Here is a 12,041-nt window from a genome sequence, read left to right as displayed (position 1 = left end):
AAGAGAGGAGGTTTCTGAATTTGAGCATGAAGATCCACTCCCCCAAAATGACATACACGATGCAGTAAATGAAGAACAACAAGTCCCATTTCTTCATCCGAGTGAATTGGTTGCTAGTACCCCCCCTTTTGAACCCAGGCCAGCCACTTCCCCTATGAGGAAAACATCCATTAATGTTGAGGAACCAATCCCGGTTGAAACACATGCTCAATTAACCCTTGAAAACGGATTGGAAGTGGGTACGTTTTATGAGAACAAAAAAGAACTTCAATTGAGGGTGCATAGATATGCGATGGCTAATCATTTTGAATTCAAAATCGAAAAGTCAACAAAAGTTCTTTGGTTTGTGAAATGTGTGAATGAGAATTGCAAGTGGAGGTTGCGTGCCGTGAAAGGGAAATTTCAAGAGATGTTTGAGATTCGAAAATTACTAAATGTACACACATGCTCAATTTTGACGAGGCAAGAGAATGTGAGGCAAGCACCATCATGGGTAATTGCGGAGTGCATCAAACGTAAGTATATGGACCATCACCATGACCACATGCCTAAGAAAATAATGGAAGACATGCAGACAAATTATGGGTTTAAGCTGAAATATAATAAGGCTTGGAAGTCTAGGGAACAAGCATTAATGGCAGTGCGAGGAACAGTGGAGGAATCATATGGAAAATTGCCATCATATTTGTTCATGTTGGCGAAGAGTAACCCAGGTACCATAACTGACATTCAGACGGATGAGCATGGTCAATTCAGATATATGTTCATGTCTCTAGGCTGCTCAATCAGAGGTTTCAAGTATTGTCGTCCAGTATTGTCCGTCGATGCCAGTTTTCTTAAACACAAGATTGGAGGTCAATTATTGATTGCGATTGCATTGGATGCGAATGAACAACTATTTCCCCTTGCTTTTGGCGTTGTTGATTCGGAGAATAATAACTCTTGGACATATTTTATGCAACAATTAAAAGTGGCAATTGGATTAGTCCCGGATCTCGTCTTCGTATCTGATAGACACCCAAGTATTGCCAATGCTTTGTCCGCTGTTTTTCCAGAAGCACATCACGCGGCATGCACATACCACATCAAAATGAATATTATGGCCAAATTCAAAACCGATAACTGCCATGATGAGTTTGATATGGCTTCACGCGCATATACAGTTCCAAAGTTTCAACTCCATTTTGACAAGATCAAGACCAAGGACCCTCGTATTGCTGTCTATCTGGAAGAGATAGGATTGGAGAGATGGAGTCGTGCATTTTTTCCTGGTTTTCGATACAATCAAATGACAAGCAATTACGCTGAGAGCTTTAATAGTCAGTGCAGAAATGCTAGGAAATATCCCATATCAACATTGGCTGAGTATTTACGAATCACACTACAAGAATGGTTTCATGATAGAAGAGAAAAAGCTTCTAACCACACAGAACATTTATCTCAATATTATGAAAAGTACTTACGTGAACAAGCCGAGAAGGCCAGATTCTACACTGTTAATCCGCTTAACAGATTCGAGTTTCATGTGAATGACGGTGAACATGATTTTCAAGTTGATCTCCAAACTCGAACTTGTACTTGTAGGGTATTTGATCTATCTGGTCTTCCTTGTAAACATGCCCTTGCTGCTGCCCGTTCTCGGAAAACTATTCCTTATGAGTACTGCTCAAGGTTAGAGAATTATTGCATTGTTTAATTCTAAGATTGAATTTATATAACTTAAATGTTTTTTTTCAGGTTTTTCACAACTGAAGCGTGGTGTATGGCATATGTAGATACATGTTATCCAGTTTGCGATGAAGGTTCTTGGGATATTCCAGAAAATATCAAGGAACGAGTTTGTCTAAAACCCCCAATCAAGGTTAAGAAGGGTAGGCCAACAACAAAGCGTAGGCCATCACAAGGTGAGCCTCGTAAGCCACAGAGACGGTGCAACTCATGTGGCGGTCGAGGCCATAACAGGGCAACATGCAAAGCAGTGATGCCTGCACCATCTACTTCAAGACAACAAGTGGCACAACCTTCACAACCGTCACAATTGGCACAACCTTCACAATCTTCATCTTTGCCACATTCTCTAGACAATATTTCTTTTGGTTAAATTGTATCTTTTTGTTAAATTGTAAGTTTTTGCACCAACTGAATTAGTGACTATTCCATATGATGTTTTATATATATATGTAGGTGGTAGTTTTGTCTAGGTGGTATATGTGCAGGTGACTTTTTTTCTGTTGTAACATATCTGATGTGCAGGTGCCCAAAGGCAATAAGTGGGGCTTGGGCGTAGGGCGTGGGCCTTTGGGCGTGGGGCGTGGGTCTTTGGCGTGGGGCGTGGGTCTTTGGCGTGGGGTGTGGGGGTTGGGCGTGGGCCATTGTGCGTAGGGCCTTTGGGCGTGGGTCTATGGCGTGGGGCGTAGGGGCTTGGGCGTGGGGGGGGTGTGGGCGTGGGGGTAGGGCGTGGGGCGTGGGGCTTAGGCGTGGGGGTTGGGCGTGGGGCGTGGGGGTTGGGCGTGGGCCTTTGGGCGTGGGGGTGGGGGTGGGGGTGGGGCGTGGGTCTATGGCGTGGGGCGTAGGGGCTTGGGCGTGGGGGGGGGTGTGGGCGTGGGGGTAGGGCGTGGGGCGTGGGGCTTAGGCGTGGGGCGTGGGGGTGGGGGTGGGGCGTGGGTCTATGGCGTGGGGCGTAGGGGCTTGGGCGTGGGGGGGGTGTGGGCGTGGGGGTAGGGCGTGGGGCGTGGGGCTTAGGCGTGGGGGTAAGGCGTTGGGCGTGGGGGTTGGGCGTGGGATTGGTCGTGGGGCGTGGGGGTTGGGCGTGGGGCGTGGGGCTTGGGCGTGGGGCGTGGGGGCTTGGGCGTGGGGCGTGGGGCTTGGGCGTGGGGCGTGGGGGTTGGGCGTGGGGCGTGGGGCGTGGGGAGTGGGCGTTGGAGCTTTACATATTATTACTTGAATTAATTTAAGGTTTTGTTATACATATTACTGGAAAATCTCATTCATTTGAATCTAACAAAGACAACAATAATTAACTAATTTTAGAATGAAATTTGAAGCAAACAAAATAACTATTTATATTGAATTTAGATCAAGGGTCTACAATTTGATGGAATAACCTTACTGCCCATTTGTTTCTCCAAAAATTCATATTTTCAGTGACCACATTTGATATATCCAATGAGGCAGTAAGGTATTCCAAATGCATAATAGTAAAAACCCCACAGTCCCCACTTTTGGTTGTCTTTGGGACTATGGGGTGTGGTATTATGGAATATGGCATCGCATCCAATTTGATCTGTGGAAACCTTTGTTTATCGCTCGTGCTGAACCCCTGTTCAAGCAAGTACGGCACCATTACACACATTGGTTCCAAGAATGTGTCATATTCATCCTTTGGGAACATATTCTGTTCGCAGTCATATACATATATGCACCAATCTTGAAGATGAATCTTGCACAGGACCCAGTGCTTCTGCTTTATGTTCAAGGGTACGTATATCATATCAACAATATTCCAAGGATTACTTCCTTCACCAATTACGTATTCCATGAGATCGTCGAATTTGTAGCCTGCAGGATTCGGGGTGAACACTTCATAGCGATTACTCATCTTCTGAGATAAATTGGAGTCAGCAATTGAGAAATTTCTTGGATATGTCTTAGGGAACTCCTCAGCCCTTCGTTTCAGTAGATGACAGATTTCATCTATCTCCTGCGAAAAAAATTATAGATTAAGCAAAATTATTAGGTGGGGGTTGGGCGTGGGGGTTGGGCGTGGGCCGTGGGGATTGGGCGTGGGTAGTGGGCGTTGGGCGTGGGGGTTAGGCGTGAGGCGTGGGGGTTGGGCGTGGGGGTTGGGCGTTGGGCGTGGGGGTTGGGCGTGGGCCGTGGGGATTGGGCGTGGGTAGTGGGCGTTGGGCGTGGGGGTTAGGCGTGAGGCGTGGGGGTTGGGCGTGGGGGTTGGGCGTTGGGCGTGGGGGTTGGGCGTTGGGCGTGGGGGTTGGGCGTTGGGCGTGGGGGTTGGGCGTGGGGGTTGGGCGTTGGGCGTGGGGGTTGGGCGTGAGGCGTGGGGGTTGGGCGTTGGGCGTGGGGTGAGAGGCTTGGGCGTGGGGGTTGGGCGTTGGGCGTGGGGGTAGGGCGTTGGGCGTGGGAGTAGGGCGTGGGGTGTGGGGGTAGGGCGTGGGGTTGGGCGTTTAAAAAATAGAGAACAGAAATACTTACCGTATTGTGTAACCATTGTTGAGGCTTGAGCAATCTGTTGAATAAAGAACGATCTGCAGAGCAAGTCGTCAACTCCTTGAAATCCTTTGCATCACTCTTTAACCATTTCTTCAACTCCTTCATCTTTTCCTCGTCAATTCGTAACAAAGGATTAACCTTAACCGGATCATTTAGTTTAAACCCTTTCCCACCAGGGTCGGTGTATTCCCCCAATTGTTTCGACTTCTTCTTTCTCCGAAAACTTTTACCAACAAATTGTGAGGGAGTCAATTGTTTCACCTCATTCTCCTTCTCCTTCTGCTTATTCTTCTCCTTCTTCTTCTTCTCCTCCTCAGTCTCCACAATCACCTCCTCTTTCTTCTCCTTTGGAACATGGGGCAAATCTTCTTCCTGTACAATCAAAAAATTAGATTAATATACATAGTGGAATTGGAATGTAGGGCGTGGTGCAATACCTTGTCATTCTTCTCAGCTTCCTTCTCAACCTCCTTCTCCTTCTCCACCTCCGCCTCCTTTTCCTTGTCTTTGTTCTCCTCCACCTCCTTATTCTTCTCTACCTCCTTATTCTCCCCCTCCTCCTTGTTCTCCTCCACCTCCTTATTCCCCTCTACCTCCACCTCCTCCTCCTTATTCTCCTCTACCTCCTTATTCTCCCCCTCCTCCTTGTTCTCCTCCACCTCCTTATTCTCCTTGTTCTCCTTATTCTCATGCACGTCATCATTCTTCTCCTCTGAGCCATCAAAAACCAATTTGCGAGAGGTTTTTGGCGTGGGGGGCGAATCATCATTCTGCACAATGAAAAATAAGATTAATATATATACATTGTGGAACGTGGGGATTCGCACGTTCTATACCATACCTTGTCATCCTCCTCAGTCTTCTCGTCATTCTCCTTAGTCTCCTCGTCCTCCTCCTCAGTCTCCTCGTCCTCCTCCTCAGTCTCCTCGTCCTCCTCCTCAGTCTCCTCGTCCTTCTCCAAAGTCTCCTCCTCCTCAGTCTCCTCGTCCTCGTACTCGTCCTCCTCCTCCTCATCGTTCTGCAAAATCAAAAATGAAATGAGATTAATATACATTTTGAGGTCTTGGGTGTGGGCGTGGGTGTGGGCGTGGGGGTTGGGACTTGGGCGTGGGGGCTTGGGTGTTGGGCGTGGGCGTTGGAGTTGGGCGTGGGGTTGGGCGTTGGGCGTGGGGTTGGGCGTGGGCGTGGGGTTGGGCGTGGGGCTTGGGCGTAGGGCGTGGGCGTGGGGTTGGGCGTGGGCGTTGGAGTTGGGCGTGGGGTTGGGCGTTGGGCGTGGGGTTGGGCGTGGGCGTGGGGTTGGGCGTGGGGATTGGGCGTAGGGCGTAGGGCGTGGGCGTGGGGCTTGGGCGTAGGGCGTGGGCGTGGGGTTGGGCGTGGGGTTGGGCGTTGGGCGTGGGTCTTTGGCGTGGGGCGTGGGGAGTGGGCGTGGGGCGTGGGGGTTGGGCGTGGGATAATTAAATTTTAATTGTTTTGATCTAGAAAAATTTAGCAATTTGTTTGGGCTAAAACTAATGAGGCTGATTTTGATCCTTTAGTTCTTGCTACAGGTTTCATGTACTTCACTCTTTTTTTTTTCTTTTTTTTTTCTTTTGGTTGACCTTTCTATATTTAGTTATCTGATTTTATAATTTTATATAAAAATAATAATGAATAATCGGTGTAGGATATAAGGAAAGCTTCTTATTTTTATTTTTAAGTTTGAATCTGCAATTTCTGTTATTGAAAAAGCCTCTTTTTTTTTTCTTTTTCTTTTTTTAAATGGCCAGTAAAATCATAATTGTATAAACAAATAGAGAATATCCATTATTTTTTTTCTTGGAAAATTTGCCATAAATTAGAATTACATGAAATGAAGTCTTGATTAAATAAATACAAAATATAGATTGAATTTGAATGTATTAGCTTATAAGATTTGAAATGAAATAATTCATTAGTAGAATAATTAATTTATGTTTAATTTTTTATTTTCTTATATATATTTATATATTTTATTATTTGTTTTTTTAATTATTACTCTGAAACAAAAGTATATAAATAAACAAGTTACCGTTTGTTATTAATAGAGAGAAAAGTGGAAAAAATTACTAATAAAATTATTAACGAAGAGAGAAATAAACATTAAAGTTTAATAAACCCTAATATCTTTACACATATTATTCGATGACAGTTTAATTTAAATTGAATCAATCCTAGTCAAAATAAAAATCGGATTGTTTGAGAACAACAGGGCAAAATATAAAAGTGGAGCATTCATTCCAAATTTCCAACATTAGTTAAATCCAAAATTAAAACGACACAGACGATCTGAATCTCGGAATCGACCCTTTTCCGGCTTGGAGGCGGCGCAGTATTTGGAACCAGCAGAAACCCAGATAGATGGCGAATAGGAGTAGAAGCGGAGATAACTACAGGAACCCCTGTTTGACGATGCATCAGCCATGGGCGTCTCTTCTCGTTTACGGCATCAAGCGCATCGAAGGAAGATCTTGGCCCTCTCCTATCACAGGTACTAATTCATAAATACATAATATAGTTAGGATCGATCAGAGGAAGAAGAACAAGTCTTTGTGGATTTGTTTTAGGGGAAATCTTGTACGTGTTCTTAATTCCAATGAAATTGAACTTCCTTCCTCGTTTATGTGTCTAATGAACGATCAAGATTCAATTTTTGACTTTTGTCAGTCGAATTGCAATCATATCAACAAGCTTATTGTTAATATTCAATAACATTGTAGTACTGTGTTAATCTCTTTATGAAGGACGTCTCTGGATTCATGCTGCTGGTGCGGTGCCAACACCAGAGACAATCAAGGCCATGGAGGATTTTTACAGAGAGATCTATGCGGTTGATGGCATTACAGATCTCAAGTTTCCCCAACATTACCCCACTTCCAGACTCTTAGGTACTTCAAGTTCCAATAATCTTCAACAACATTTCAGTTTGCAGACTTTAAGACTGATTTTGTTTTTATTCAGGTTGTGTTGATGTTGTTGGCTGTGTCACCGGTGAAGAGCTCGCCTGTTGGGAGGAAGTCCCCGAAGGGGTTAGGCTCGAAGCCCTAACATCTTTCTGCTGGTTATGCCAGACACCACAGGTTCTTATTATTCTCTGTTTCTTGTCTTCAACCCGAACAAGAATTTGCATTCATTAGTTTCTGTTTTTTACTGATGCAGAAACTACCTATTCCATTTGAGATGCGGGGAGCTCAAGGTGTTTATAACTTGGAAAGAAGGGTACGCACAATTAGTACTACCAAAGTATATAGTGTTGAATTCAATACCAATACCAATACCAATTGTATTTGATTATTTATTTGAACAAACAGATATTTGAGGCAGCTGTTAGAGGTCTTCGCTTGGTTGAACCACCAATGCAGATCAAGTTCCTTCTTCCGGACCCACAAAATCGATTTTCCTTGAAGCCAGGATCCATAGCTTCCAGGTCTAACAACCTATCCCAGAACGAGAAAGCACCAAACTTGAGTGCAGCCATAGCCGGTGCTCGAGCTGCTTCCACACAGTTCTCCAAGAATAGCAACTTTCATTCAAATTCTGCAAAGGAATCAGATAGATGGGCGCCTGTTTCTTCTTCGACAAGAAGTTACAGGGAAGATGCACCGGTTTCCTCCAGGATATGGAGAATCAAGGAAGAAGCTAATAAGACGGGTCAAAACCTCCATTGACAGATGAGAAGTAAAAAATTAGCTCTGTATTATATATATTAGTGTTTCTGTTTCTAGAATTTTTTCATTGTTGTTCTCTAACTAAGCAAAAGCAAAGCTTGAATGCTAAGTTTACATTCATTTTGTTCATATAAATATGCTAATTATAAGGATTGCTGTGCTTAATTGGAGTGGAAACTGCAGCCTATTTTCTGCCTTCAACTTTTTCCAGATCTTCACAAGATAGTTAGTTGGTTATCATTTTTTATTTATAATATTTCTAAAAATAAAAAATAAAAATTATTACATGAAGTTAGGGTTGATTTTGTTTGAATTTATTAGTTTAGTAGTTTAATTTGCACACTTATACCTAGTTTTAAAAAAATATATCATCTCAAATATAAAATAAAATAAAATATTGAACTTTTATTCTTGAATAACTTTATATTTAGCCACTAAAATATTAATTGCTTACATACTTATTGTACTAGTCTAATTATTTGTAAGATAGTAGGTTATAAAGAATGTTAAGTATAGATATGTTTTTTATTAATGAGTTTGATTGGTTAAATAAAAAAAAAATTGCAATAAAAGGTTTATTTTGTGGTTATAAGCTATAACTGATATTGGTTTAAGAGGTTTGATTATATCAGTTTAATTGTTTTTTTTATAAGTTAGTTATAGATATTTATTTTGAAAGCCTGGGATAGAATTCTAACTTTTTGGTATTTTGGATATCGTAATGTAATGTGTGACATATGTAAATATTAACAAATTTGGTATTATTAATTTTTTTCTCATAACATGGAAAATCAATGAAAATATTGGCAAACTATTTTTATTGACTTTATCTCTTTATGAAAAAACTGAATTAAAATTTGCATTTCCTAAAAGTGCTACAATGATTAATTCAAATTTTGTCTTTTAACATAACCTGTTTTTATGTACTCATGTTCAAAAACTTTAAAAGATTCAGATTATATTTTTGATATATTTAATATAACCAAAATATAATATTTTCTTTTAATATTATACAGAATATGAGTTTAAGTAATAAAAAATATCAATGGACAAAATTTTCTAAGGTAATTACTTTTATTATAGCGACGTAAATATAAATAGTTATGTACAGTGAGTAATATTATAAATAACATTTATTTAATACACAATATTTTAATTTTGACCATTACCAAAACATCTCTCAATTGAATCACATGTCTATTTATACTTAAAATATTAATTATATTTGAAAAAGACTTGTGATATAGAGGTGCCCAAGTTCATTTCATCAATATATAAATATAAAGAGAGAGAGAAAGAAATAATATTTAGGCATATCATGATATGAGATCTAAATTAATTAATCTAATTATATATATATGCTTTGAATAATGACATTATTATAAATATATTGACCCATACCGCATTATAGAAGCTACTACTCCCATGATCTCTTCAATCTTCTAATAGATCTTATGAAATATGATTCCCTATGTACGACACATTCTCCAAAATGTATAATTATAATTGTTATTTCATAACAAAAGTTTAATTACATGAATGTAGCTCGGAAAACAACAAATAATATATAAAAGCAAAACGAACATGGATACAAATTTCAAATGAATTTGATTTGATGTGACATCCTCAATAAATTAATTCAAAAATGACTCATTAATTAATATTGAAGACGACTCAAAAAAATATAAAGTGAGGATACACGAACATTTTAAAACAATGAATACTAGATTCAATTAATGTTTTATGAATACAACCATTTTTTCCCAATATGATCCATGCCTCTTATAACCCAACTATATTACTAGCTAAGGATCACTCAATATTGACATAGCCTCTCAATTAAACATGAGATTCATTTTTAAGGAAACACCTGTTACAAGAAACATCTCGAGCCCCATATATATAGTATCTCAATTTTGGAGAAGAGAAACCTCCTCTTTGATACATTACAAAATTCCTCCAAGGTGACTTTTGTCCAATAGAAAGGCCATTATGAACTGTTTTGTGTTGATGATGAATCTAATGCTATCCTCACTTAGCATCGCTCATATTAAACATTGTTGGGTAACTAAATATTTAACATACAAGAGAGTTATAATCAATGTTCGTAGACAAAATAAGTAGATTAATATATTTTGTGATATGAGACCTATTTATAATTAATTAATACTATAAGAAAGGAAATACATGAAATGAACATTTGCATAGTTAATTAGACATAAATAAACTTATGTTGAATTAGAAAGTCAGTCAAACATAAAATCCAACCACTTTTTAAGAAAGACAAAATATGTATTTTAAAATACAAATAATAATTCCACCTAAGGATAGAAATAGAATATATAGAACGTAATTATTGTCTCTATTATAAGTGAAATTTAAAATAATAATAATAATAATAATAATACATATTTTAATTTGTTAATGCATGTACCTTCATTATTCGACATTAATGATCGATGGTTCTGGAGTACGTATGATAGCGTCAAGTGGCTGCAAAGTAATAAGTTTAATATATATATATTTTTGTACAGTACATATGGGTTTCTAGAATTAACATTATTTCAGTTTACCAAAGAAAAAGTAGTCTCTCTTCTTAGACTAGTGCGTATATAATTAATTAATTAATTAATTAATTAATCATTTGATGCCCTACCCTAAAGGAATTAAACAAAATAAAATTAAAATTGAGACTGCCCACAGAAACATCCATCCAGTACCTGACCATGTTCACACTGATTTTTGGCCTCGCATTATAATGCTCGCATCAGTAATATCAATATATTATTAATGTTGTTAAGCGCCAAAAATATAACAAACTGCTGAGGATTAATTAATAGGATATTTTTCAAAGAATTAAAGGATAACTAACCCATAGTCATGACTCCGCAATTAATAACATAATTAAGCATTTATTAAAGGATTCTTTAAAAAAAGAAAAAATAATTTATTAAAAAATAAAAAGGAGTGGGGAAGCAATTTTGTCGCATTCCTTTTATTCATTAGGTCTGATGGGCGGTGCCTATTCATGTTAATTTCTTTAATAAATTATAAATAAATCCATTATTGAAAGTGTAGGCATATCTACGTTTGGTCCTATTTGAAATGCACTTTTTATTTATTTTATCTCTGGATCATATTTTATTTTATTTTTTGAAAAATGTCTATGTATAATATTATATCTCAAATCATATATATTGTCAGTTACTTATTTTTGAAATATTATATAAAAATATGGTTAACTATGTTATTATTTTTAGTCAGGGTTGGACGTCAATGTTATAAAACTTGATTAGTAATGTAATTAAAATGCGAAAATATAAAAATGAAAAATGATGTATCATATAAAGAACCAACTAAGACAGTTATTTAAAATATTAGCAGTTAGGAGAAATTAAAACCTACCATTTTATCTGTTGACAAAATTAGGAAACAAAGGATAGAAAAGATTCTATTTTCTTTGGTCGTGAGGACAAGAATTGAAATAACCAGGTCCTAGAATATTATATATACTATTCTTCTCATTTTCTTTATCATTCATATTATTATTTAGTTTTATTGTTAGAAAATATGTGCTTTTTTTTCTTTTTCTTTTATTTTTTAGAAGTGGTCAAAATAATAAAATATATGTTGCCACTCCAGTACTATGTATTTTAGGAAAATAGACAATTTACTCTGTATAAAAAAAAATACATAGGTTACCTTTAGCCAAATTTTAGGTGATCGAGGCACTGGCGTGACAAAACAATAAGTGATCTAAGCATTCTTTTTCCTCCAATTATGAAGAAGGAATATCAGATGATGTAGTTGGCTTCTGACTACATGAGTTAATCTGTTATTTTTTAAATTTCAAAGAAAAAGTTATTATTGTCTAATAAAGAAATAGATAAGAAATTAGTTTATTATTAATTTGATGACAGATAACTAGTCATAAAAACTAAGAAGCTAGATTGAGAGCCTTTTAAAGGATTAACTTATTATCAATTTCATATTTGATTGTGTATATATAGTTCCAATTGCAATAAATTTATATTATATATATTATACATACAGTAAATGGAAAATTGAAATATTTAGGGACATCACTAATAAGAATATTAAAAAATCATTAAAGTTAGGAGAGAAATGTAA

General features: G+C 38.1%; 2 protein-coding genes across 2 annotated transcripts; one reads left to right on the top strand and one right to left on the bottom strand.

Annotated features, from left to right (window-relative positions):
- Positions 1–3,076: 3,076 nt before the first annotated feature.
- LOC124916436 lies at positions 3,077–5,097 on the bottom strand. The gene is made up of 5 exons (XM_047457151.1): positions 5,041–5,097; positions 4,665–4,997; positions 4,558–4,599; positions 4,210–4,437; positions 3,077–3,700 (listed from the first exon to the last, which is right to left on the bottom strand). The coding sequence occupies exons 1-5, from the start codon at positions 5,095–5,097 to the stop codon at positions 3,077–3,079; spliced, it is 1,284 nt and encodes a 427-aa protein (XP_047313107.1).
- Positions 5,098–6,482: 1,385 nt separating this feature from the next.
- LOC124915152 (activating signal cointegrator 1) lies at positions 6,483–8,070 on the top strand. Its single transcript, XM_047455817.1, has 5 exons — positions 6,483–6,733; positions 6,987–7,130; positions 7,204–7,322; positions 7,402–7,461; positions 7,554–8,070. Exons 1-5 carry the CDS (start codon positions 6,604–6,606, stop codon positions 7,908–7,910), a joined length of 810 nt encoding a protein of 269 aa, XP_047311773.1. The 5' UTR covers positions 6,483–6,603; the 3' UTR covers positions 7,911–8,070.
- Positions 8,071–12,041: the final 3,971 nt, after the last annotated feature.

Source organism: Impatiens glandulifera, chromosome 9 (genome assembly GCF_907164915.1).
Source record: "Impatiens glandulifera chromosome 9, dImpGla2.1, whole genome shotgun sequence".
Taxonomy (NCBI): domain Eukaryota; kingdom Viridiplantae; phylum Streptophyta; class Magnoliopsida; order Ericales; family Balsaminaceae; genus Impatiens; species Impatiens glandulifera.
Note: the sequence above shows the minus strand (reverse complement) of the source record. Positions and strands in the feature narration are given on the sequence as shown.

What these genes read in the sequence shown, in the direction of transcription:
- LOC124916436 (XM_047457151.1), bottom strand. Translation starts at nt 5,097, where the DNA reads ATGACGAGAAGACTGAGGAGGATGACAAGGTATGGTATAGAACGTGCG. An exon ending in AAGCTGAGAAGAATGACAAG is followed by an intron (nt 4,600 to 4,664) that starts GTATTGCACCAC and finishes TTGATTGTACAG; the next exon opens with GAAGAAGATTTGCCCCATGT. An exon ending in AACAATGGTTACACAATACG is followed by an intron (nt 3,701 to 4,209) that starts GTAAGTATTTCT and finishes TTTTTTTCGCAG; the next exon opens with GAGATAGATGAAATCTGTCA.
- LOC124915152 (XM_047455817.1), top strand. Translation starts at nt 6,604, where the DNA reads ATGGCGAATAGGAGTAGAAGCGGAGATAACTACAGGAACCCCTGTTTG. An exon ending in CCCCACTTCCAGACTCTTAG is followed by an intron (nt 7,131 to 7,203) that starts GTACTTCAAGTT and finishes GTTTTTATTCAG; the next exon opens with GTTGTGTTGATGTTGTTGGC. An exon ending in GGTTATGCCAGACACCACAG is followed by an intron (nt 7,323 to 7,401) that starts GTTCTTATTATT and finishes TTACTGATGCAG; the next exon opens with AAACTACCTATTCCATTTGA.